This window comes from Aptenodytes forsteri, unplaced genomic scaffold (assembly GCF_000699145.1).
Source record: "Aptenodytes forsteri isolate BGI_AS27 unplaced genomic scaffold, ASM69914v1 Scaffold207, whole genome shotgun sequence".
NCBI lineage: Eukaryota > Metazoa > Chordata > Aves > Sphenisciformes > Spheniscidae > Aptenodytes > Aptenodytes forsteri.
This window is the reverse complement of record NW_008794836.1, coordinates 5,190,996-5,215,774: the sequence shown is the minus strand read 5'-3', so window position 1 is coordinate 5,215,774 and position 24,779 is coordinate 5,190,996. Positions and strand designations below refer to the sequence as shown.

The 24,779-nt window shown below is 37.9% G+C and overlaps 1 protein-coding gene across 1 annotated transcript in view; it reads right to left on the bottom strand.

The window, feature by feature from the left end:
• The window catches only part of ROBO1 (roundabout guidance receptor 1), a 689,994-nt gene that overhangs the window by 49,627 nt on the left and 615,588 nt on the right, over positions 1–24,779 (bottom strand). Inside the window, exons 8-16 of the mRNA XM_009274513.1 lie at positions 17,828–17,836; positions 14,095–14,219; positions 11,984–12,155; positions 9,217–9,422; positions 7,710–7,791; positions 7,374–7,542; positions 7,109–7,275; positions 2,924–3,045; positions 234–465 (exon numbers count right to left, since the gene is read on the bottom strand). Of these exons, the coding sequence (XP_009272788.1) occupies positions 234–465; positions 2,924–3,045; positions 7,109–7,275; positions 7,374–7,542; positions 7,710–7,791; positions 9,217–9,422; positions 11,984–12,155; positions 14,095–14,219; positions 17,828–17,836 (1,284 nt within the window). The remainder of the gene's footprint in view (positions 1–233; positions 466–2,923; positions 3,046–7,108; positions 7,276–7,373; positions 7,543–7,709; positions 7,792–9,216; positions 9,423–11,983; positions 12,156–14,094; positions 14,220–17,827; positions 17,837–24,779) is intronic.

The window sequence follows — 24,779 nt, the reverse complement described above, 5'->3', positions numbered from 1 at the left end:
GGATTTTTGCACATCCCTCTCTCTCTGTCTCTCGCGCGTGGTTCTGAATATTTACTTCTGTGTCACCAAACAATTCACATAATGATCAGTCCAACACAGCCTCCTCTGCCACAGATTGCTGTTCTCAAACAGCACGGACTTCAAACAAAATCAAATAATGAACATATCAGAGGAAAGCAGGCCAGACTACTACTTCAAAAAGGAAAGATGAAGACAGTCTGGCTCCTACTTGCCTTCTTCCAGGGTCTTTGCAAATTTCACTTCGCTATCTGCTCCCTGAAATTCATTAAAAAAAGGGCGGGCCTTGATTTCGTAGTTTACACCTTTCTTCAGCTCGGGAATGATAACGCTGTTTTTGGTTGGAGTCCTCACTTCAAAGATTAACCACTCTGACTCTCCATAGGATGCTGGCGTAGGCCGGTACAGAATCTTATATCCTTGAATATACTGGGATTGCTGGTCCACCTGGCAAGACAGCAGAACACACAACACATCCTTTAACAAATATGAACCAGGAATGATGTCTGTGACACTATGCACGGTCCTTGGACTACCCGTTCATTTTATTCAAAGCAAACAACACTGCCAAAGTAGATAAAGGCTCCTTGCATTACAGCAAATTACAGGCCTGATTCACAAGTGCATTAATCTGTTTGATGCTGGTAGAACTGCGCTCGTTTCCGTGGATTTATGAAGCCATTAAAAGGGGATAACGGAGTTGTATAATATGCCCCAGCTCCGTGAAATGAACAGCCTTTGCATCCGTGGAGCGATGGAGCTCAGCACAGGCCAGACTTCTGCCCACCTGAATCTATCCAGCAGGGCAGGGGGCACATGGGGAAAGGGGGGAGGGCGAGGGCAGGGGATCTACAGCTCCACAACTCAGGGTGATGAACATGGAGATCAAAGAGAGAGCCTGCCAACTCTCCCGGGGTGTGGAAGCCTCCCAAAATCCATGAAATGAGCACCGCTTCCTGCCTGCTTCCTTCTGGAGAAAGTGAATTGAAAGGGCAGCCAGCTGGCACTATCTCCATCGCTGTGATTAGGCTGGGCTCTGTCACAGGGCAGATTTGTCCAAGTGCTTCCTCCATGTCCACCCACTCAGTGGGAGGCTCCTCTGCTGGAGGGAAAGGGCTGTTTTGAGAGGGCTCTGGAGAGGCTCATAAAACTCAGTATGGCAACACAGATGAGACTAGGAAAAGCAGGTCAAAATGATACTCAGTGGTCCTGGGTGCTTTTTAGACTGAGGTCATTTTACATCACACGTATGGAGAAAGAGATCTTAATGTAAATGAGGGTGGGACTCAATGTGTTTGGCTATACCTGAAACAGAAAGCCATCTTACAGAAGTGATCTCTCGTGGAGCATTCACTATCATTTAACTACCAGTTTCAATTTCTGATGAATAAGAAAGTCCAATAACAGCAACAAAAAAAAATTTAAAAGTGCATCAGATTTTCCCTATTTTCAAAAATCTCATACGGTGATGTAACAAAACTGTTTGCTTGCAATTTTACTCCAAAAAGCAGCACGTTTCATTTTTAATAATCACATAAAGAATGCATGTGTTAGCTGAAACTGAGGCAATGCTTATTTTTGAAATTGCAGAGAAGCCACAGGCCACCCAAGAGACTGACAAAAAATGCCCGTCTGGAAAAGGTTGTTCTGTAAGTAAAGGTCAAACAAAATCGTGCTAGGAACCTCAAAGATGTTTTAACGTTATTAGTTAAAACAGGAGATTGCCTGCTGCAGGTGGCCATACTGCAGGTGACAGTGTAATTACTGTGCAACACAGCAGGTATTATTTGTACTCTTGCAGCACCAAGGAGCCGTGGTCATGGACCAGGACTCCATTGGGCTAGGGATCTTCTACAAAGTCAAAACGCCTTTTGTTCCTGTTCAAAATGTTCTGCTGCGGCATGGCAGGGGCTACACCCTGTGCTCTCCTACACTGTCCCTGCCAATATATTGACATGTTCAGATGGAAGTCCCAAAAAGACCTCAAAGCTCACTCCCTTTGGATTTATTCCTGCACCTGGTGTAATTATCCCCCATCTTTTCTTCATTCTGCATTCTATTTTAAAACTGCTCTTCTCTTAATTACATTTTCTTATCGCATTGCTTGGTACTTGCAGTTTCCCGTGTTGTTCTTTCTCTTCATTTCTACCTCTTGATTGCCAAATATCTCCCACAGTAAGCCATTTCTAATCCTTTCTCTCACTGGGGCCTCAGCCTTGTAAGCTTACTTGAATCTTTTTCACCTATGTTCCCATTCCCCTTGCTTCAGGACTCCTACGGTATTGTTTCCTCACTCTCTCATTTCCTCTGCTATATCCTCCACACGGCCAACTTCCCGCTTCCTCCTGCCAGAGCAACGTCAACACACCATCTGAAAACCCTTTGCCATTTTCATCTCTTCTCCCTGTACTGTGTGTACTCATAGCACCGTGGGAAAGGATAGGTTCAGATGAGGCTATATGGGTTTGCGTGTGTTTCTCAGTATGCATGTAGGATGGAGGTAACACTTTCAAACAGAATTATGCAGTATTTCTCTCCACTAGTGACTGACAGACAGGGAAGTGCCCATGTTACCTCATTAGGGGACTGATACACTTCCTACTGAAAGCAGTGCAAAAGCTTCAAATGATATGACTTAAGAAGCCTTTGATCAGTCCTTTAGCTTCCAGAGGACTCTGAAACTCTCACCGTATTGTAAACAGCACTCTCTATGGAGACATAAAATGGTGAAAATGGGACAAAATTTAATCAAGTAGGAAAGCAAAGCCCAAGTAGCAGTCATTCCAGAGAAAAACATTTGCAAGCATACAAACTATACAGCTTCTTGAAGTGTGACTCCACTGCAGTCAAACGGTACAATTCAGCAGTATATAAAACCACCTCCATGATACAGATTTATACTTACAGTCCAATGAACTTCAATTGAGGAGGAAGAAAGGATAGTAGGGTTGTGCAGATGTAGTACCACGTCACCTAGTTCTCTCTGGACCTGCTTGTGATCCACACCTTGACTTGTTGGTGGAACATCTGTAATAATTTAAGATTCCATTCTCACAAGTATATATGCTTGTTAAAATAAGTATATGTAAATACAAATGAATATATCATAAAATATATGATGCTATCCCCAATAAAGTTTACCCTAAGAACTTCACAATTATGTAAGAAAAAACTACATGATATATTTTCCTGAGCAAATCACCAATGCTTAGGTAGTACCAAATCAATGCACTGCACTTTCTTCGACAGAGAGAAACAGGAGGGAAATGCTGCATAAAAAGAGAAACCACACTCAGGGATGTCTTTGGTAAATGACTACAGCAGCATGTCTTTATTCTTTCCTGCTGGGAGGAGAAAACGTTCTATTACCCATTGCAAATTCCAAGAGACCAGGAAACCTATAAAGAATGGCAAAAGCAGAAGCTGTATCTTCAGATAAATTCACGGGCAAACTTACTGTTTTTAATTACAAAATAAATGTAACAACTGAAGAAAAGAAAAATGAGTCATGTGGCTGCAGCTTCTCTGATGGCAAATGACTTCTGTGAACAGGAGGCAGAGCACAGCTGAGTACTGTCTGGCTCTTCTGACATTTGGTCTATCTTACAGTTAAAAGAATTGTTCATGCGCGTGAAGGGACAAAGTCCTCTCAAAACACGCAATGGTACAATGGAAACACATATTTTCTGCATGCAGAGCCCTTGAAAAGCTTATTTAACTGAAATGGAATGACTGTCAGACACGTATAGAATTTATAGGGCAATCACTAATAGGGTGTCTAAAATATACAAGTACTATGGACAGCAGAGTAACATAGTTTCTGTATTGATTTCATCTATCTCTCTTTGATCACTTCATTTTAAACAAATACCATGCTGACTATGGCTAAATATCACAGACTAGGAAATTCATGAAAAGTACTTGTAGTGATTCCTTTCCTTTTTTTTTTTTTTTTTTTTTTTTTTTTTTTTTTTTTTTTTTTTTTTTTTTTTTTTTTTTTTTTTTTTTTTTTTTTTTTTTTTTTTTTTTTTTTTTTTTTTTTTTTTTTTTTTTTTTTTTTTTTTTTTTTTTTTTTTTTTTTTTTTTTTTTTTTTTTTTTTTTTTTTTTTTTTTTTTTTTTTTTTTTTTTTTTTTTTTTTTTTTTTTTTTTTTTTTTTTTTTTTTTTTTTTTTTTTTTTTTTTTTTTTTTTTTTTTTTTTTTTTTTTTTTTTTTTTTTTTTTTTTTTTTTTTTTTTTTTTTTTTTTTTTTTTTTTTTTTTTTTTTTTTTTTTTTTTTTTTTTTTTTTTTTTTTTTTTTTTTTTTTTTTTTTTTTTTTTTTTTTTTTTTTTTTTTTTTTTTTTTTTTTTTTTTTTTTTTTTTTTTAATTAATTCCAGATACAGAGTAATGCATTACATAAACTTCACTCCAGCCTACTACTTCCCTGCCTGACCTCCACTAGTGACAAAGCAAGATCAGGAAATCTTCAGGGGTTCTGTGCTCTGAAGACGTTGGAAATTTCCATACCTGTCTGCTTACAAGAAGTGCCAAAGAGAAGAGTACACAGAAATTGCGTATATATATATGTACAACTACAACGACTGTAATGTCACTGTAGGTGTGTAGACTATCTTGAAAGCTGAGGTTTGGATAGCACAGTTGATGCTGATATAGAAGACACTTATTAAATGCAAGTGCAACAGTTGTAAAGCATGCTTTTTGCTTGGTGGTCGTATTCTCATTTTACCAGCTTTTGGTCTTGTCTAAATAATAATAAAACCATTGCAAGACTGCATTAGGACAAGAGATGAGGACAGGTTTCTTTCCAGAAATATAGTTCCCATTTCGGAATACAAAGCCCATGTCACTTTTAACTTTTATCATAGTTTCCTCAATATATTTACAAGAAGATGGGATTTCTTCAACGTTAAAGCAGCAAACTGAGGTTAGCGTGCAGTCAGTGGGTGACAAATCTGGATTCTTAGCAAGGAACGCTGATAACAACAAAACAACAAAACCAAAAAACCCTCCACTGAGTCACGGCTGTATCCACATGTAGTATGCTCTGCCAAACAGTCCATTTATCAGAGTATTTCCCTCCCCCTCAAAGTTTGAAAGCATTAAAGATAGAAGCTTTTGGTTGGAGAGTTGCCTAAATATCACCCTGCTTAAAATGTAACAGGAAAGTCAGTGGAATAATTAGTTCTATCTTTGCTAGTCATAGAAGATGAGTCATCAACAATATGAATCAAACTATTAATAGGCTCAGCCATTTGCACATCTGTGCTATACAACAGTATGTGTGTGTTCTTGTTTCGGCTCCAAGCTTCCAAGACAGGGACTGTCAGGGAGAACACCTAAGCATGTTGTTGTTAATGTTGGTAAAGTGTAAAGATAAAGATAGGTTAGGTTCCTGGTCTGGACATGCATTTAGGACAAGACTATACCACCCTCTAGACAAAAGTGAACTGGGAAATTTTTGAACTTACTTAGCTAGACCACAACTTACACAAAACTGAAACGGTACTGGAAGAAGAGTGGAACTGCTTTAAAGAACTTGACACTTGATTACATTTCTTACTATTGATGAATTTTTTATCTATTGGTTGTTATTTTCACTCAGGCATCGTGTGGTTCTCAGGTTTTCAGCTCTACTAGATGCCCAGAGGACAGCGAAGCTTTTCCATGCCATTATAAACCATTCAGTTCTGTTGAGTGAACAGAACACTGCCTCATTCGCTGTTTATCAGAGTCAGTGAGCAGTTCCTTTGGGACATTCAGACCCCATACCTCATCTCATCTCTAGGAATGAAACTACACTGCGTGAAAAACGGACTCGTGCAGAACACTGCGGCCTGCCCTCATAATAACACATGTTGCCCTGTTCCCAGGAATACAGAAATCACTAAAAGGTTACTAAATCTCTCCTTGGTAACAGACTTTGGAACCCGTGCAATCCCTATTTTCCATGTGGCTGTGACTCTGCTGTCTATATATATCCATAGAAATTGTCATCCATCAGGAGAAATGCATAATAACAAAGGACAGCAATGTGAAATTGTTCACTCCCCAGGGGAGATGAGAAAGACTTGCTTTCAGACCAACGTCAGAAGAAATGAAAAGTCACCAAAGGAAAATGCTTTGTTTCCTTTAAGGAACTTCCTTTCAAAAACAAACATGTACGTACTTATGCATACAAGGAAACAAACATAAAACACAGGTATTCTTAAAAAGTCAATGGGTCAGTTTCGCCAGTAAGTAGGAAAAGCAGGAAAAAAAGAAAGGTGATCTCTATCACTTTTACTTTGAAAAAGAGTATGTCCAGTTTTTCCCTTCTTAAGAATGTAAGTATTCCTACTGGAAAAATGCAGGCTGCAAAGTTGCAATGCATTATTCCCCGTACACCATCATAAGTGTCATTTATTTTCTACAGTGAACACAAAGTTATTTTAAATTTTACATAGCCAGATTCAGTCCATAGCTGGACTTCAGTCCTAGCTGGAGTCAGTGGATGACTCCTTCATCCACTACTACCCAGCCTTTTCTTCCACTTGGCTATCTGTAAGCATTGTCTCTCTTCCCTACTATTTTACTTTCAACAGCTGTACTATTGAAAGACTTTTAATATATTGCCAAAACCTCTTCTTTACTGGCTCATGATGCCCAATTCCTTCTAATTTTAAACTTCTCTCTTTCCTAATGCAGCAGAAACCAACTTAGATTATTTGCTGTTTTTCTCTCTGTCTCAGTCTTAAGCCTCATTTGATTCACTGGACATAATAATACCATTTCCACGGAATTTGAAGATTTGCATGATAACTTAAAAAAATCAGAGATTACTGTTGTTGCTAACAAGAGCTATTCTGCAAGATGTAACTATCTTCGGATAAGAGATACTAGGGTTCCCTTAGGCAATGCAATATGCTGTCTAAGCAGCTTTCAGAGTCTATGTTATAGAGAAATGCAGGTTTAAACGCTGTATTTTACTACCTAGTATATATTATAGCCAGGATAGGCAGACAGTCGAAAGCTACCAGAATTCCTGCATCTGCTATTGCTCAACTTGTGACAGCCACTGTGGACACCTAAAATGTCCAGAATCAAAAGCTTACCTTGAGTTTTCACTGGATCAGATATTTGGCTTGGGTCACTTAGTCCATATGCATTAGCTGCCCTCACAAGGAATAGATAGATTGCATTAGGTTTTAGCCCTTTAACTGCAAAACTCTCTGTTTTCACATTTTCAGCTACAGTTTGCCAGCTGCTACCAGATGCATGGCTAAGGATAAAACACACGCAAGAGCAGGTTAGCACGTGCTTCTTTAACAACATCTTGTATATAAGCATAAGTACAGCAAGATCACGAGACTCATATACCTGAAGGCCTCAATTATGTAAGAGGTTGGTGTTGCACCTGAATTCAAATTAGGTTGCCATGACAATGTTACTGTATTTCTGCTGACATCTGTAACCTCGGGTTTTGATGGAGCACTAGGAATCAAGTTTGGGTCAGTGGGTCTTGGTGGCTGCACTGGGACTCCAAACTCTAACAAAGGAGAGAAAAACGCTGAGTATAGACAGGAAGCAGCTGTAAGCTAAATGCTGTTCACATCTGCACTGGCAATTTATGACAGAGTCAGATAACTTCTGCATTTCAGTTTCTGATTTTCCTTTATGTATTTTCTCCACGCAGAGAAACCCTAATTGATTTACCTTGGACCTCTATGTATGCACTCCATGTAGCTTCGCCACTTGGGGTTGAAGCAATGCAGGTGTACCGACCAGTGTCACCCAGCTGAGTGGGAAAAGAGAAGAAGAATAAATATTTGAAACAATCAGGCACTCAGTGGGCTAGAAAAGTAATTACAGCTCTCTCTGTTCCCCCATGAATATGGATAAATGTATTAGGCTGCAAAAACTTTGAACCAGAAACTTCTTCCATTAGAAGTTATGATTTTGTGTGCTGCAAAATGAAAATGGATACTTATTTCTGAGCATTCGCTAAAGAATTGGAAAAACTGCAGATTCTAATTTAATGTTACCTATTCTGTAATGAACAAACTGAAGGCCAATTCTTGTAGCATTTATTCCTTATTCTGCAGAGGTCCTAACAAATAAATTGAGGAGGAACTCAGATGACAAGACCCCATGCAACTGTCAACCTTCTGCCTAAATAATGCCCAGGGACTTGTCTGGACTGCAGCACTGGAGAGCATGTCGTCATTAAAACAAAGCTTAAATATTGCACAGGGCCTTGTACATATGGGGTTCCCTGTGTTAGTATAAATTTCACTCTACAGCAGACCCAAAAAGGAATCTCCATATGCTATTCTCATCCAGTTCTGAATGTTGGATTATTTGTCCATATGTGACTTAATCACATTTCAAAAGAGTTTCTTTTTTCCCCCCAAAAGAAATGCTATCCTCCTAAGGTCCCAGCCTCAGCAGATGAGCTGAACGGAAGTGCTCAAAAATCAGAGGTTCAAACTCTAAGCCAGTGTAACTTGTAATTGGTAACAGGGCAACTCTAGGGAACATAGTAAAGTGATGTATCCAGCCTACTTTTAAAAAATTACTACATTTCAAACCACAGAAAAGATAGCAGAGAATAGCCAGTATGCTAAAACTTAACAACGTTTTAAAACATTTTACAGCGTGCGAGGCGTGACCAGCAATACTGACCAAGTACTTTGTAATTCCCTGAGGAAATCAGGTATTTGACAGGTGGTTAACCATTTTAAGCTATGTTTACACTGTCGAGTGAATATATTTAAACTTTAAAAACTGTTTTGAAAAAGCTGTGTACATGGCTTTATTACTGCAGTATGCTAAACAAAGGTTTTCTTCATAAACATTTGAAATAATTACTTCATTTTAATCTCTTAGTGCTAAAGCCCAAATAATTTAAGTATTCGTCCTACTGAAATACAAGTTTTGCTTTCCCCTTCACGTTTTAAGTAACATATAATTCCCTTAATTAATACCTCTTAAAAGCATTTTTCCTTATGAAATCAGAAATAACGTGCCCTAGGCAGAATAAGCCAAGGTGTTAAGCATAAAGAATGAACTATCTGAAAGCACGTAGTATCAAATATTGTAAGACATTTATTTAACATTTCATTAATTCTAAATGTAGGATTTACTACATCAAAAGTGCCCGAAGGTGAAAAAAACAAAGTGAAACAAACAACAAGAAAACCCGTTTGCCAGTTCAAGCTACCTTGGCATATCGGATCTGTAATGCTCCTGTCTCCAACTGCTTGATGCGAGAGTCCTGGGTAGAAATAAGGATCCCATCCTTCTTCCAGAGGATAGTGGGCATTAAAGTGCCTGTGGCCACGCAGTTCAGTACTAAAGTGCCATCTACAGCTACAGTCTGATTCACAGGACCCTGTCGAATGACAGGGGGAGGCCGGTCTGCAATCACTGCCAGAAGAAACAACAGGAAAGAGATTTCTGCAACTGGAAGCAATTTTCTAATCATCTAAGCAACAGCAGTTGCTTGAGGCTTTGAAACAAACTAAAGATAATTAAACAAGTAATTAAAGTTGGAGGTATGCATTATTCAGGGCAGGGTGCGTTCTAATGATGCACAACTACAGAATTTTGAAATGATATGCAACACAGTATTTTCAGAAAGTAAAGCAGCAATACATATTACATAGTGGTATCTGCTAGGCATTCTCTAATTCCAATGTCTTTATAAAGTGATAATGGAATGAGAAAGGACTTCCCAAATTCTTTGTCAAGGCACAGATTGCACCTTGTTCATCTTCTACCACGTAGCAGGCCTGTGTAACAGGATTCATACTTTCAGCATTCAAAGACATGAGAAAAAGGAGGTAGGCAGGCAGAGAATAACCTGGCAAATATGTACTTCTTAAAAAAAATTTATTGTGTACCATCAACTCATCTTGGTGCTGTTTCCTATTTGGGAGATGCCTCGCAGCAGGGTAAAGTAAGCACAAAGCTAATGAATAGGACCATATTAAAAATTTTCAACTAAGAAATATTTTTCCAGTAGTTTCTTTTAGTTCTATGATGGCTTAATCTGTCAATACGACTTCAAAGTCACAAAGAGAATCCCACAGTGTGTTTGTATCAATTTTAATGCATCTTTCACACAATCAAAATTAAATGTTATTGATGGGTTATTTAATAACTGTGCACAGAAAGGTATAAAGCAGTCTCAGTATTCACAGAAAAAAGAATCGTTGTCCACATGAGTTTTTTTTTCCATTATCCAATGGATAATCAAAAAAAAGAGGTAAAAGCTATCTTATTGTGTGTCAGTGACCTCCTCTACCTGTACCATGCACCATGATGTGGACTGATGATCTGAAAATAGCCACAATTTTAAATTACATAAATCTGTTCAACAGTGTCATGTAACTCATGTAACTTAAAAACTGGTTTGGGTAGCTGAAATATAAACCTGAAGTTCTGATAATTTGCGAACATCAGATATTTCTAAATTACTTTTCGTAACAACAGACAGGGTGTTAGTATTGCTTTTTTTGGCTAAATTCCAACTCCCGTAATTTCATTTGCATGTTCAAATGACACTCCGTGTTTTCAACTGCATAATTCATCCGTTACTTGTCCCAACCTGTTGCAATGCACTGCAATGCACCGCGAGGCCATTAGTATCTTTCTCTGCAGAGACAGTCAAAATAAGCTCACTTATAGTTTGTATTTGACTTTGACAAGTTTGTAAAGAGCTTTGCAGTTGTCAATGGTAAGAGGCTGACCGATCTATGCTCTACAGGAGAAATCTAATGCCACTGAAATCCATGGCTAATTTAAGTGCCACCGAAGTTGATGGCAACTTCTATTACCTTTAGGAATACCAGGGCATCATTCTGCATATCCTGCCTTCACTTTTATAAAAGTATCAAAAAAATATTGTCCCAAGACATTATACAAAACAACTACCCATCAGATCAATCCGGAGAATATAGTCATAGTAAAGGAAATATATTTAAACTGATTTGATTTTTCCCAAGTTCAGACGGCATAGGTCATTAACAGAAAAACTTAATTTTCTTCATTTTCTTTTTAAAATTTATTTCTCACCTTGCCATGGCCTTCTCCCAAATGAAAAATGGATAAAAGTGGATTAAGAAATGTGGCTTACCGCTTGTGAGAAACCAGAAAGGATGCAGTCCTATTCCTCCAAACAATCTCAATCCGGTGGGTGCAAATAAACAATTCTATTCTCCAGGTTCACTGCATATTTCTAGTTCTGCATTATTTCTATGTTTTCTATAGGGCAAAGGCCTAGTTTATGGAAACTCTTCTCAGACAACAGCTTCCCTCCCCTCAAAGTCTCTCCACAGACTGCACTTATCCTCTTCTTCCATAAGTACTAAGATTATTTTTTTTCCTGTGTATCTTTGCTATTAAAAATATGCAGTGTTTCTGATAATTGGCAAATTAGCCTCACATCAGCATATATTACTGCTTGCAGTAATGCTCCCTGTAGCTTTTTCATCTTAATTTTTTTCCCAACTGCTCCTAAAAAGGAATGTATAATAATTTTCATTTGTATGTTATTCTACTGACTTCCATATAGGTTGAGGTTTTTTCCTTGCTATACTGCAATATTAAAAAACAGGGAAAAAACAGGTAAATGGAGATGCTAAGCAAACGGACACACAATAATAGGGATAAAGAGCTAGGCAGCAAGCAATCTGCAAGTAAACTAAATCTAGTGGGGGAAGCTAAAAAAGAGCCAGATAAATTAACAGATCTGACAAAAATCCATAAACTGAAGTATACTTACTAAATACAAAATGGCAATAGTGTTACACAATATCCAAAGTTTTAAACCCCTCACAGAGATGGCCAAAACAGGATTTTTATGTTCAAAGACACATGCAATCCACATTTATGCAAAGCAGGTTTCAAAGTAGTGTCATATCATCCCACTGCTGTGTTCAAATAAAAATAAAAACTTGGAAATGATAAAATAAAGGTATCATTACCATCAGTAACCTCCAAGTAGGCTTTTGTTATGATACTTCCTGCAACATTTAAAGTCTGGCAGATATAGTACCCAACATCAGATCTCTGGACATTGGTGATAGTGAGGTCTCCTGTCTGGGAAACTGAAAATCGGCTGGATGACTGAGGCGGCTGGTATGAGAAAAGCAGATTCTACCAGATGTATAGAAAAGAAAGTGGGGAAAAAAGGGGTTAAATAAATTCAAACATCAATAATCTTAACTTTAATATATCTAAACAAATTAATCTTTTCACACTATACATAAAACATTCTGCTTTTCATATCTTAAGCAGGTCTATACCACAATGTGAATAGCTTTTATAGGATTTTTTGTGCTAAAATAGGTGCAGATATGCACATATGACCGTGTAAGTCTTTTGGGATTGCTCTGACACCCTCTATGGTCAATGTTGGGCTTTACACAAAGTTTAACAGGCACTAGCGAAGATATGATATGTACAGATACCATAATGGTGCAAGCACCTGTGGTGAACCTAAGTAATTTGCTTTAACATCCTTTTTTAGAACCTACTCCAGGGCATTCTATTTATTTCATTTAAATGCAGATGTTGGTTTACTTATTTATATTTTAACTTTCACCTTGCTAAGAATGGAGGAGTTTTTTTTAAAAAGAGATGCTGTTTAGGTCTCTCTAATTATAGTTTTTGTGTTCTATAGCAAGTCCTATAATACAGAATTAAATGCTACGCCCGTTTCTACTTAGATGGTTTTGGTATGAAGTACATAGTATTTACCAACAGTGGTCAAAAATCAGAACTGCAATCAAAATAATACAAGTCCCTTACACTAAATACTGATTCCGAATTTCTACCTCTGGCTGAACAATTTGTGAATGAGAATACTTTAAGGTCACAGAGGCTATTTTTTATCTCGCTCTCTCGCCTAACTACATTTTGCATTTCCAAAAATCATCCAAAGGAATGGGACACAACATCCTCTACTTCAGTATTAGCAAACCCTATTCATCGATCTCCTTCTCCAGTTCCCTCAATCATCACAAGCAGTCACCGCTCAGCAGAGTCAAAAATGAGCCAGAAAAATTACATACTAGACTCCCCCCCCCCCCCCCCCCCCCCCAAAAATCCAGGTCATACAAAAATATAAACATAATATACTGGTGTACTTATACCACTGAAGATTGTCATCTAAATTTGGCTAGCAGTCTAGTTGTACTTAGGTATTTAGACAGAAATGTTGCAAATGGGGTAAAGAAGCCAATCTCTAAGTGTTCTCAATTTCTCTGGCCTGTCGTTTTGTAACACAAAGAACCCTGTCATATGCTATTGCACCATTCATTCCTTCATTCACAGGAAAACCAGAATCCCATATTCCTTCTTTCCTTCCAATGAAGAATACTTTGTGTCACATCCCTCCTTCAAAAGATGACTCTGAAAGAAAACTGTGATTCTCTAGCTGCGCTATATTGTGTTTCACCCACTGGCTTTCAAGATCCTTTACAAAGAAGCTGAAAATATTTTTCCCTCCCATTCAAACAAGGAAGCTGGTAGAAAAAGTGACCTCTTCAGGTATGACCTGTCAGCCAACTGACTGAGTGGGAAAGTAGATCTCATTAGCCCCAAACTAGAGTCCTACCCATGCGGTGATGCAGATCAATTCAGCAAATGGTTTAGTTTGCCAGACACACACAAACACATGGCAAACTAATAGCTGCGCCATAAACCCAGAGTCAAACTTTCTGAAAATTTGGGAGTGTTTGGGAGTTCAAACAACCTTCAGCATTAGTCATCTCTTCATCTCTTAAAAGTTCTCCCTGTTAGCTGGAAAAGATTTTCATAGTAGTGAAGCACGGAATGTTTCTAGTTGTTTCATAGATTTATTTTTACATTCATGGAGAAAACGGGAGATTGAGCAAAACATAGATATCCTTTCTAATAAGGCTGACATCACCTAGCATGCATGTGACTTAGAAGTAGAGAAGAAATATCCAGCGTCTCCAAGCTCTAGACCTATTTTCCATGTCTTTAAAACAATAATTAAAGTATTTTTCTCTCATGTGACATCATCTCTTCAAGAAACTGCCAGGAGGAAGGGACAGAAAGGCTTTTTTACCTGACTTCCCTCTCTCCTCCAAAAGATGGCTGGCTGAGGGTTTCCAGTTGCTTCACACTGGAAAGTCACTGTTCTCCCCAGTGCAGCTACCTGATCTCGAGGCTTCACAACAAACTGTGGAGGCTCTGAAAGGAAAACAAATAAATCATACTACTATCAGGAGACCAAAGTTAGCCTATTTGAAAGCACAATTTGCCTACTGACTTTAAATGGTGTAAAACAATAGTTAAGTTTCTTTAATAAGGAGGGGCAGCACGAAGACACATCAGTCTCCAATAGCCACAGCTTCAGCATCACTCAGATCATCTTTTCTGTTGCTGGACCTCACAATTAAAACTCTGACTGCGCATCATGTGCTTTTATTACTGACCACTTATACAAGCAAGTAAGTCCCACCGACTTAATGAGACAACTTGCAGAGCAACAGTCACCAATATGAACAAATCTGTTACAATTTGGATTTTAAAGGAGGAGTATGGCTACAAGTCAGAATGGAGAAATCTTTGAGGGACAACTGGCCCACAGGCCACACTTTGTCAAGGGCGGCAATAAACACTGTTGAGTAACAATGAATTCAGGCTTACATGCACAAAAGTCGTCATCTTTGATTTAGGAAAGCTGGGGAGAGAAAAAGCCCTTAATTGCTTATATAAGAGACTTCTGATGTAGTTGGGGTCTCAGAAAAATTTAAAGTCAAAAGCCCCAGAAATACTATTGAACAAATTATAACCATTTAAAATCTTCAGTCCAATTACTGAAGAGGAATGAATTTAAAGGAATAGCAGAGCTAAATGTCTTCCTCATTTACACAGGCGAGGGCATGTTCAAACAAAATATATATGCAAATGAAGGCAAATTTGAAACATCTGCTCAGCCTAACATTATAAATACTGCCAGCATTGTCCAAACCGTTTGATTTATACTGACTTCAACAACCCCTTCATCCAGTAGTAAATAGGATGTCAAAAAATCATGCCAGTCACATTAAAAAAAAATCAGCACAGACGACAGCATTAGATATCTTGATGGGGCTAGTACAGAAAAAAAATCTAGCTTGTTTTATAGGCTGTTAACTCTCACTTCTTGAAAAATGTGCATTAAATGAAAATCCATTTACTTATTCATTTCCAATTCCTTCTGATCATCTCCAAAACTAATTATGCTCTCCCTCTTCTTCGGGTTGAGAATAAAGGGGATGTTTTGAATCTGACTTTAATAACTCAAATGTTTTTGGTGCGTGTCCTGGGTTTGGCTGGGGTAGAGTTAATTTCCTTCCTAGTAGCTGGTACAGTGCTGTGTGTTGGATTTAGGATGAGAACAATGTTGATAACACACCCATGTTCTAGTTGTTGCTAAGCAGTGCTTACACCAAATCCGCAGGGCCCACTGCAAAAGGTTTAAGCACCCTCCGTAACCAACACGTCAGAAATCACTAGTAGTGCATAAAACCAAAGACAGCATCATTGTGGTGTTCTGGCTCACACCTCAGATTGATAGATTACTCATAATTTAAATTCCTGCTTTTTTTAATTGGGTTTTATTAAAAAAAAAAAGGTGAAAATCTGTCCAGTTCACAGTTCTTCACTGTCTCCCTCCCTTTTTCATGCATTTTGCTAGGACTGGAGAATTCATGATTCCCAAGACGCAGGAAAGTTTAGACAATCACTTTTTAGTAGCACAAGAAACACTATTTTTTTTTAAAGCCACATAAATGTTCTCGTAACATACCAGAATATACCCCTTTTCTAACCTCTGTATCCTATTACAACACAAGAACTTCTCAGTTTTATAGGTTTATTCTCACACCACCACCATGAAACATTGCTTGTTCAGGCTAGGATCTGCATCTTCCACTGACACTGCACAACACAGGTACTCATCTGCTGTCTACTACCAACAGCTTCAGAGTGTCTGTCTGTCTGTCTGTCTCTCTCTCTCTCTCTCTCTCGTTGTTTTACTTTCCATTACAATTTATTATTGTTGTTGTTGTTATTATTATTATTCTATTATTTCAAGTATTAAACTGTTCTTATCTCAAGCCACGAGTTTTCTTACTTTTGCTCTTCTGATTCTCTCCCCCATCCCACCGGGGTGGGGGGAGGGTGAGCGAGTGGCTGGGGGGTGCTTAGTTGCCAACTGGGGTTAAACCACAACATTTTTTCCTTTCAAACATTTTTGTATTTACAAGATTTTCCTTTTTAAAAAGAGTGTGAATCATATAATTTAAAGATATCACTCAATGTGTTTTATAAACATCAAGTATTTGTGGCTTTATCTAGAATGAATTCAATAACACTCAAAAGTCCTCTCTAAAAAAAACTGCTTTCAGTGTTCCTGTGGGCCAATGCTTTCAGTTATCTGTTCCTCATGCCTTGTGTCTCTGCTCCCTATTGAGGTCATATTAGAATATACTCTTCCTATGACCCTCCTGCTTTGGGAGGAATTTTTAAAGCACAACATATTATTTACAGTTGGATGAAAATGCTACCTTTCCTAGAATTTCCTTAGATAAGAAACTACCCAAAGTGAAGGTGAGATTGACCTACAGTAATTAGCAGACTTCACGACATCAAGCTCTGAAACGTCCAATCAATACCTTGGAAGAAGATGTGGGAAGACTTTGACGTGACAGCATGTTTAATTTAGAATGGAAGGTGAAACTGTTGGGGGTTTGCCACAGGGTTGTAAGGTATGACGGGGAAAATGGAGATAAGGGTGAAGCACCTTTGTTATGCTGTTGGATTCTAATAACAAGAATAAATTTAGCATAGAGTTCAATTTAGGGCTTGGCTGGTTCTGTACTGGTCTGTGACACAATGCCACACAAAATAGAACTGAGGGTTTCTAAATACTGTGTTAGTGCACAGGATTTCTGAGGTTTCAGATTTTGCTAAACTTGAGAATAGGTACAGCTATAAAGAGATTAAAATGGTTCTGACCACCAGAGAAACAGCTGAATGCTTGTGATTCTAGTACCTGAAAATGACCGTTCAGGGACTACTGAACACAAAAAATGAGGGGAAATTCAGTCTTTCAGGTAACCGTGGTAGAATTTATAAAATGTAAATAGGTATATGTTTCTCTAGATATTATTCTAAGTATGTATTTTGTATGTATATTATTCTAAAAATATATGCGTATTATTTGTATGTGTATTATTCTAAATCTATTACCATTAAGGTAAATAATAAAAATCCTATTAGCATAAATGTCAGAAAAACTAAAACAGGGTTAAGTGAAACTTTGTTATTAAACTCCATTTGATGTTCACTGTACTGCAAGCATTTTCACTGTCTTTTTTTAACTTCAGTTTGCTTTCACACCTTGGGTCACATACGTGTGGTATGCGATGAATATATTGTAAAAGATGCTGAAATAATAATCCACTTAAGGAAAGAACAACTTCTATCCTTGAGACCTTTAAAACAAAAATATTTTTTTATATAACACTGAAGTTCAACTAATGCAGTGGAGGAAAGAAGGTATTAGGATTTGACTCGTTACATCACGTAAAAACAGACAGAAAGTTAGCAACCCATTACCTTTCTCTTTGCCATTAAGTTACCCATACTTCATGCAGAATTTATTCTGTGCGATGTGTCTTGCCAATAACAAGTAAAAGATGGGAGCTGACTGGTTGAAGGACATGGAAGGGGATGGATGGGAAGGGGAGGAGAAGTTCCCGTCACACTGATACGATGACTAGAAGATGGCCAATAAAATTTCAACTTACCAGACACAACTAAAAACAAAAACAAAACAAAAAGAAAACATGGAATAAATAAAATTGAATAGACATGAAACAAAGCAAAGAATAAAGCAAAATTAAAAAATAAATAAATAAAAAGGACCCTTGGTAAGGACCTTAGAAAGCACACATATATTCTGATATATGAAAAACAGGTTTAAAATGTTAAACCACATATTTTTTATTTGATTTTTAAGCAGAAGTCTCTATCAAATGCTGAAAGCAGGCTGTAGAGGAAAATGGGTAACAGACTGAAATAATGGTCAGGCAACCTCAGTTCTACTCCAAGCCTTTCCAGTGAACTGTTGTGTAACCTTGAGTGAATTTTTTTTTCATATTATCATTATTTCTCTCATCAAGAGCTTTCCATGGTAAAATTAACTTGAAATCTCTAGAAAATATCAATCTGCAACATTGCTGAAATGGAACAGTGACATTTACACCCTTTCTAAAGCATCCAAACATCTGCCAATGGAAAATACTTTTCTGAGGCTAATAGTTATTACAAAGGATGTTTATTAAAAAAATAATAACATGCTGAGGCATTTAGCCCACACACCAATCTCTTTAGTATAAGATCGCTGTATCAAGGTCATAATACTCACTATTAAACTGCAAATGCAAACTAAACTACAATTAAAATTAATTTGAAAAGATCCTTAACCCTTTTCTTCCCCCGCCAAACTCAATTTCACTAAAATATTCAACACCAGAGATTTATGGAAAATATTAGATTTTTTAACAGAAATTGTTAGTGGTAAATTATCTAATATTAAATTATCATTCAACCACAGTTGAAAATTTTCATAAACTTTGAAATGGCACAGATCCTGGCAGGCTGACTTTGCTTATAAAAGAAAGGCATGTTAGAAAGCATTCCAACCACATATCACTAATTGAAAGAACAGGTTGAAAATAAAAATGTAAAAATCATGCATTTCAAAAATATACACAGATACCAACAAAAAAGTCAATCAAAAAAGGGGAGTTGGTGTAAGATAATTAAAGAAAAAGTCCTAAAATATAAAAATTTTTAATGCATGTTACAAATACCAAGCCCTTCAATGTTTTGGTCTTATCACTTTATGTTGAGAGTAAAACACTATTGTTCAGCGGGGTACACTTTCATATCGAGTAGGTAAGCACCTGCAATACACCATCCTCTGATAAAACACATGGAAACTAATAATATCCAGCCTGCCAACATTCATTAGGTATGAGGAATACTGGCGTACTGTTCAAATAAATACAGAGGATTCCAGGTGTATTATGAAAATGAAGCAGAAAGAGAATCAGATATAATATTGGAATTTGAATCATGTTGAAGCCAGGAAGCTGCAACTGAATGCACCAAAACCAGATCATATAGAGAATTTGGGGTTTATGTTATTAGAGACTTTTTTTTTAGGAAATAATCCCAAACAGAGGAAGTTGAAATTACCATTTTTCAAATATTTGAGTTTCAATTTTAAGGAAGTATTCTGGATGTACATTAGCCTTCTTTAAGTGTGTGGATTCAGTATTTCTCAAAGAGAAAATCAGCGTGCATTATTCTGCCCAGATTATCTGCAAGTCTATGATTTGTAAGAGGAGTGGCCAAGAAATGATACACAAGAATTTCTGAGAGAAATATGCTCATCCCCAAAACTCAGCTCCTAGCTACTCTTGATCATGTGTAAATATATTACCCAGTAACCTCTCCTTTTTAACTGAGAAGCTCTCTACTAAACTTGCCATTACAGTCTGACCTGCTCTGGAATTAGAAATGTTTCTCCATAAAACACAACTCTCATTCTACATGAAATAGCCTGATAAGAGACTTAATGGGATGCAATTCTTGCACAGAGGAAGTAACTCTAAATTACCAATTTTCCATTACTCGAGTGGTGCCAAAAAGTCACTGCTTGACTGTCTACCCAGTGAAGAAATTTCTCCTCATGTCCAGCCTCGATCTCCCTTGTTTCAACTTAAATCCATTGTCTCTTGTCCTCCTACCATGCACCACTGTGACGAGCCTGGCTCCGTCTTACCAACAACCTCCCTGTAGGTATTGGGGGCTGCTGTTCTGTCCCCCCTGAAGCCACCTCTCCTCCAAGCTGTGCAAGCACCGTTCTCTCAGCCCTTCCTCACAGGTACATGAGAGACCTCAACATACTATGTGTAATGTCTACATCTCTAAATAACACATTTTGTAATTTTTCCCACAAAGATGAATACAAATGTTGATCTAGTGTTTCTCTGTAATTCATCGGTTTCCTCATATTTAGAATTAAATATTACAGGGTTGTGACTATTTCTTAGTCTGATATCGGACAAGCTATAAACTTCAAGTACCCCATTCTTGAAAGCTGTGGTAGTAATTATCTATCTTAAAGAGAGTAAAATTATAGAAATTTTCATTCATTTATACTAGTAAGGTGCTTTTGAGATCCTGAGATTCAAGGTGGTACTTAATTACTAATCAGTATTTTGTTCTGCATATTAAGCACTCATTATTTATTGTTCTGACTATTACTGTTTATGAATACCTTCCAGGTGCTCAGAAGATATCTTGTTATTCAGCTGACACAAGCTGAACACTTTCGATTTAAGCTCAATGTGTTTCATTTTTGATGATTTAAATAAAAATCTTCACGTCTTCAAGGACTGCTTGACACCCATAGAGGCTATTATAAAGGAAGCAAGAAAGTATAATTCTACACCAGAGAAGTGAAACAATCCCAATCTTCAGGCCAATAATTACATACAACAATCAAGCTCATATACAACCTTTAGCTTCTGTATAAATCCTTGGCCATATGACTAATCTAGGAAATGGCAGTCACAATGGAATTTAGATTGCTTTCAATTAATTTTGTGATACATTAATCCCAGTTTAAGTGAAAAATATCAGAGGTTGAATGTGCCTGTAGAAACAAACTGGTAGGAGATGGGATGTGACTATGAGCCTATGTGCTGGAAGAGACAGCGGAGCTCAGGAGCAGGCATTTCAGATGCGGTTGGCCAGGTAGAGACTAGACAGTGTGAGAGGAGAAACTCCAGAGCTAGCAACAGAGATAGTATAGAGGTAGCTACATTATCTGTCATGGAGCATTGCAGTTCTACAGAATGGGTAAAACTCAGCTGTTTATAATCTTGGTATGAAATGAGTGGGTGAGAAACCCACTGTTTATAGCCTCTGTCTGAAATAAGTGGGTAGAGAAAATTTGGGTACTGGACTTACAGAGGAAATGTAAGAGTCTGAGTACATTTAGCAAACTGGTCAAACTCTGACTGCTCACTCCTTAAAAAAAATACAGAAATTCTGAACAATTTTATTTTCCAATTCCTTCCCTAATTCCAAACAAAAACTCAGCTAAAAAGCTGCCAGCCTCTTCTGTTCATAAATATGTTTCATTGCTAAGCCTGCTAAACTCTGAAATCTAATTAACTGCTTTTTACCTTCAAGTATCTGAACAAGGACCCTTGAATGCCTTTCTGCAACATGACTACCAGATATTTATGTCAGTGTTTTGCAAAAACTATTATTAAGGGAGATAGTTCAAGACGATGTGCCATGTTTCATTTCCTATCTAGTGATTTGTAGGCTATTTGTTCTTATCAAAGCAATCTGAAACACCCAATATTCTTGATACACACATCTCTCTACAGTCATTTGTGGAAAGTATCACTTTCTACAGAGAAATAAACAAGGGCCAAAATCTCTTGTTCTGAAAAAATATAAATGCTGCCATTCAGCTGTCTCCTGGCTTCAACCTGTGAAAAATATGGGAAAATAACACCAGGTACATTACAAAAGAATTGGGGTATATCGTTTTTCATCCTCATTGGTGTCTCTATTTTCAGCTGTCACTTCTTGAGGTCTAGATACATATATAAATAATTCATATTTTCCCAGATTTTCTGCTAAAATTCACGTTCATGTAAGACCAGACTGGGACACCCTTACTCACCATGAACGCTTTCACAGTATGCAGTCCCAGAGCATGAAGTGTGATACAGTGCAGTACAAACTTCTGAGGAAAGGTCTAACAGTCTGGCGCCAAGCATGCCACAGCCATATAGTTGAGGCAAAATGTTTACATGAGATTTTTGATGTTTCAAATCAAAAGTGATGACTTGTAATTCCAAACGCCGAGCAAGGGAGCGATCGTGGTTTATTACATTTATGATGACTGGAAAAATTCTGTTTTGGATTGCTGCTGCTGTGTCAGATAAGCACTTCTTAAGTTTAAAGGAACAAGGGACCACGGTAACTTCAAAGTTACCAAAGGCAAGAAGATAGAAATCTAACTGATTGGAAAAGAAACAGACTAATTGTTTTCTATAATGGTACTGTAAGTAAGAGAATGAAATGAAGAAAGAAAGCAGGTGACTGAGTATTTGGAAAAATAGTTCTGATAGTAAGATCACCTTCAGAAGTAATGGAAATCTAGAAACCCGTAACAATGTTCCAGGTTCATGCACAGAAAAGTTAATAAGGGGAAAATCTCAGTATCAATTAGCTGCTGTGTTCCTCAACATACATCCCATGACTTTATTTTTTATTTTTTGTTTACAATTGACCCATATTCCCCCTTCCATCTGAATAGTGAAGACTTGTCATGTGCTGGGCAGTAACTTAGAAACAGGCTGGCTAGAGTCTGTGCCCTACACGAAAGTGCCGCTCTTAAGGTGCCGGTGGGCTGCCAGCTGCACTTCTCTCTGTGCACGTAGAGACAGCTGCAGTCTGGAAACCCGGCAGCCACATCACCATGACACTCACTCTGGCCATGCAGGGCAGAATACATTCTCTCAATTTCAGTGCAGGGCACATGCCTGGCAGGCTGGATTTAGCTCACGCCTCTTGACTTGGTACCCAGAGAAAAAGGGCAGGTGCCTGCGTGTGCTCAGGAGAGCTAACGTGCTCTAGGAGAAAGTGGTCTGATGATGAAAAAAGTCAAGTATCGCTCCTTGGTACTGACAGTACAAATAAAGCCTTAAAAATGTAAGTGCATTTAGAGCTGGTACACATACCAGGGAGAGACACAGGCAAGGATGTGGCTTTAGAACACGTACCTAAACATGTATGTCACAACACACGCAGCGTGGCAGTTCAACATCATCAACTCCAGAACCAATTTTAGAGATCAACTTAAAGTGCCATGGATTCAAAATCAACGATTCTCCCTCCTGCAGCAAGCAGGAAGGTATCTGTTCTGAGCTCTGTGGCGGGAGCAACAAGCAATTTGTTTCAACAGTTTGTTTGTTTCATTATCGGCATTAAAATGTCACTAAGCTTCTCTACTCTCTTTGGTGGCTTAAACTCCACCCTCTGCTGATAAACAGCACAGAATCTGTGCATTAAACAAACCTCCTGCTTGGGTGCTATTCTGTTTCCAAGAGCTATCAAATGGCATTGACTCCTTATGGATTTCTGGCCATTTTGAGATTTAATTTAGGCTGAGAGGTGTTTTCCTCCTCCACTCCAATTGAGGGGGCTGGGCAGTAAAATCTGGCTCTATCTCAGCTGTGTCTCAGTTGTGGAACTATATTATCTTAATGCCTGCTTCACAGCAGGCTAATGAATCTTCACTTTAAAACATTTAAAAAGCCAAGATGAAAAGGGCTACACAAGTGTGTGTGTGTTTGCATATGCGTGTGGGGGAGGAACCTCCTGCAAAAATTTGTGGGAAGAGAACAGTGTGTAAAATGTACTCACATGAGATTTTTTGATTTGCAACTGATTTTGCTGATACTACCTACAAAATAAGAAAGTTCACCATCTCTCCTTCTGCAGGAGTCAATGAAGATTTCTACGATAAAAATAAAAAATGCGGAAATAGACTTGGCAGCGTGGTTTTAAAAGGTAGCACTTCTCAGGTTAATACATGTAGTACGCAGTTTAAAACGTTTATAAATCCTGTAGTCACTGCCTTGAGGTGACAAGAGAAATCTGAAATATGGGGGTTAGAAGACAGAGAGAGGGAGAGAGGGATTTAAGGTCTTCCAGAAGTTCCTCTCCCAGTCTCCCCTCCCCCTTCCTTACTCTGGGTCCTCCTAAACCATCCTATAAACCAAATACAATTTAGAGAGCCCACTTAGGACAAGTCTAATTCCATCTATTTAAAAACTAGAGTAATGCAGTAAATTGTGGAGTCCTGTTTCCCAGGACTTCTCTTTTCGGAGAAGAGTTGTCTTCCCCTGTGTTTAAAAAGAACTGAGGTAATTTTGGGCATTGCTGCAAACTAAGTAGTCATGGCTACAAATATTTATACTAAAACCTTTTAAAAGAGTGAAAAAAGATAGATGAATTTTAAATAAGATGTGTAGAAGTACAAAAAGATTATGATAGCGGGATACTATTTGAAGAATTTGTAGGAGCTTCCTACTGCATTATTTGACTTACAGTAACAGACAGCAGAGCTGAAAAGGAAACGGAGTGGGATTTTTTTCCCAGCTTTTTATGATAACAGTTTTCTTTTCGGAAAGAAGTACCTGACATCCATAGCACCCTTCTTATAATAAGGTAAAGCTATTTGTGAAAAGTGGTCAAAGACCCATGATCAATGGACACCAAACACACACTAAAAATGGAAGGACAATAAATCTCTACAGTGCAGTAACTTTTGATCATTATAAAACGTTATTTTGGGCATGCAATACTCAGTAAGGAATACTGTCAACTGAAACAGATACTATTTCAAAAGAAATCTGGACTTCTTTTCATGGGGACACCACACCCTCCTGTCCTGGTTTCGGCTGGGATAGAGTTAATTTTCTTCCCAGAAGCTGGTATAGTGCTGTGTTTTGGATTTAGCATAAGAATAATGTTGATAACCCACCCATGTTTCAGTTGTTGCTACGCAGTGCTTACACTAGTCAAGGACTTTTCAGCTTCCCATGCTCTACCGACTGAGAAGGCTGGAGGTGCACAAGAAGCTGGGAGGGGGCACAG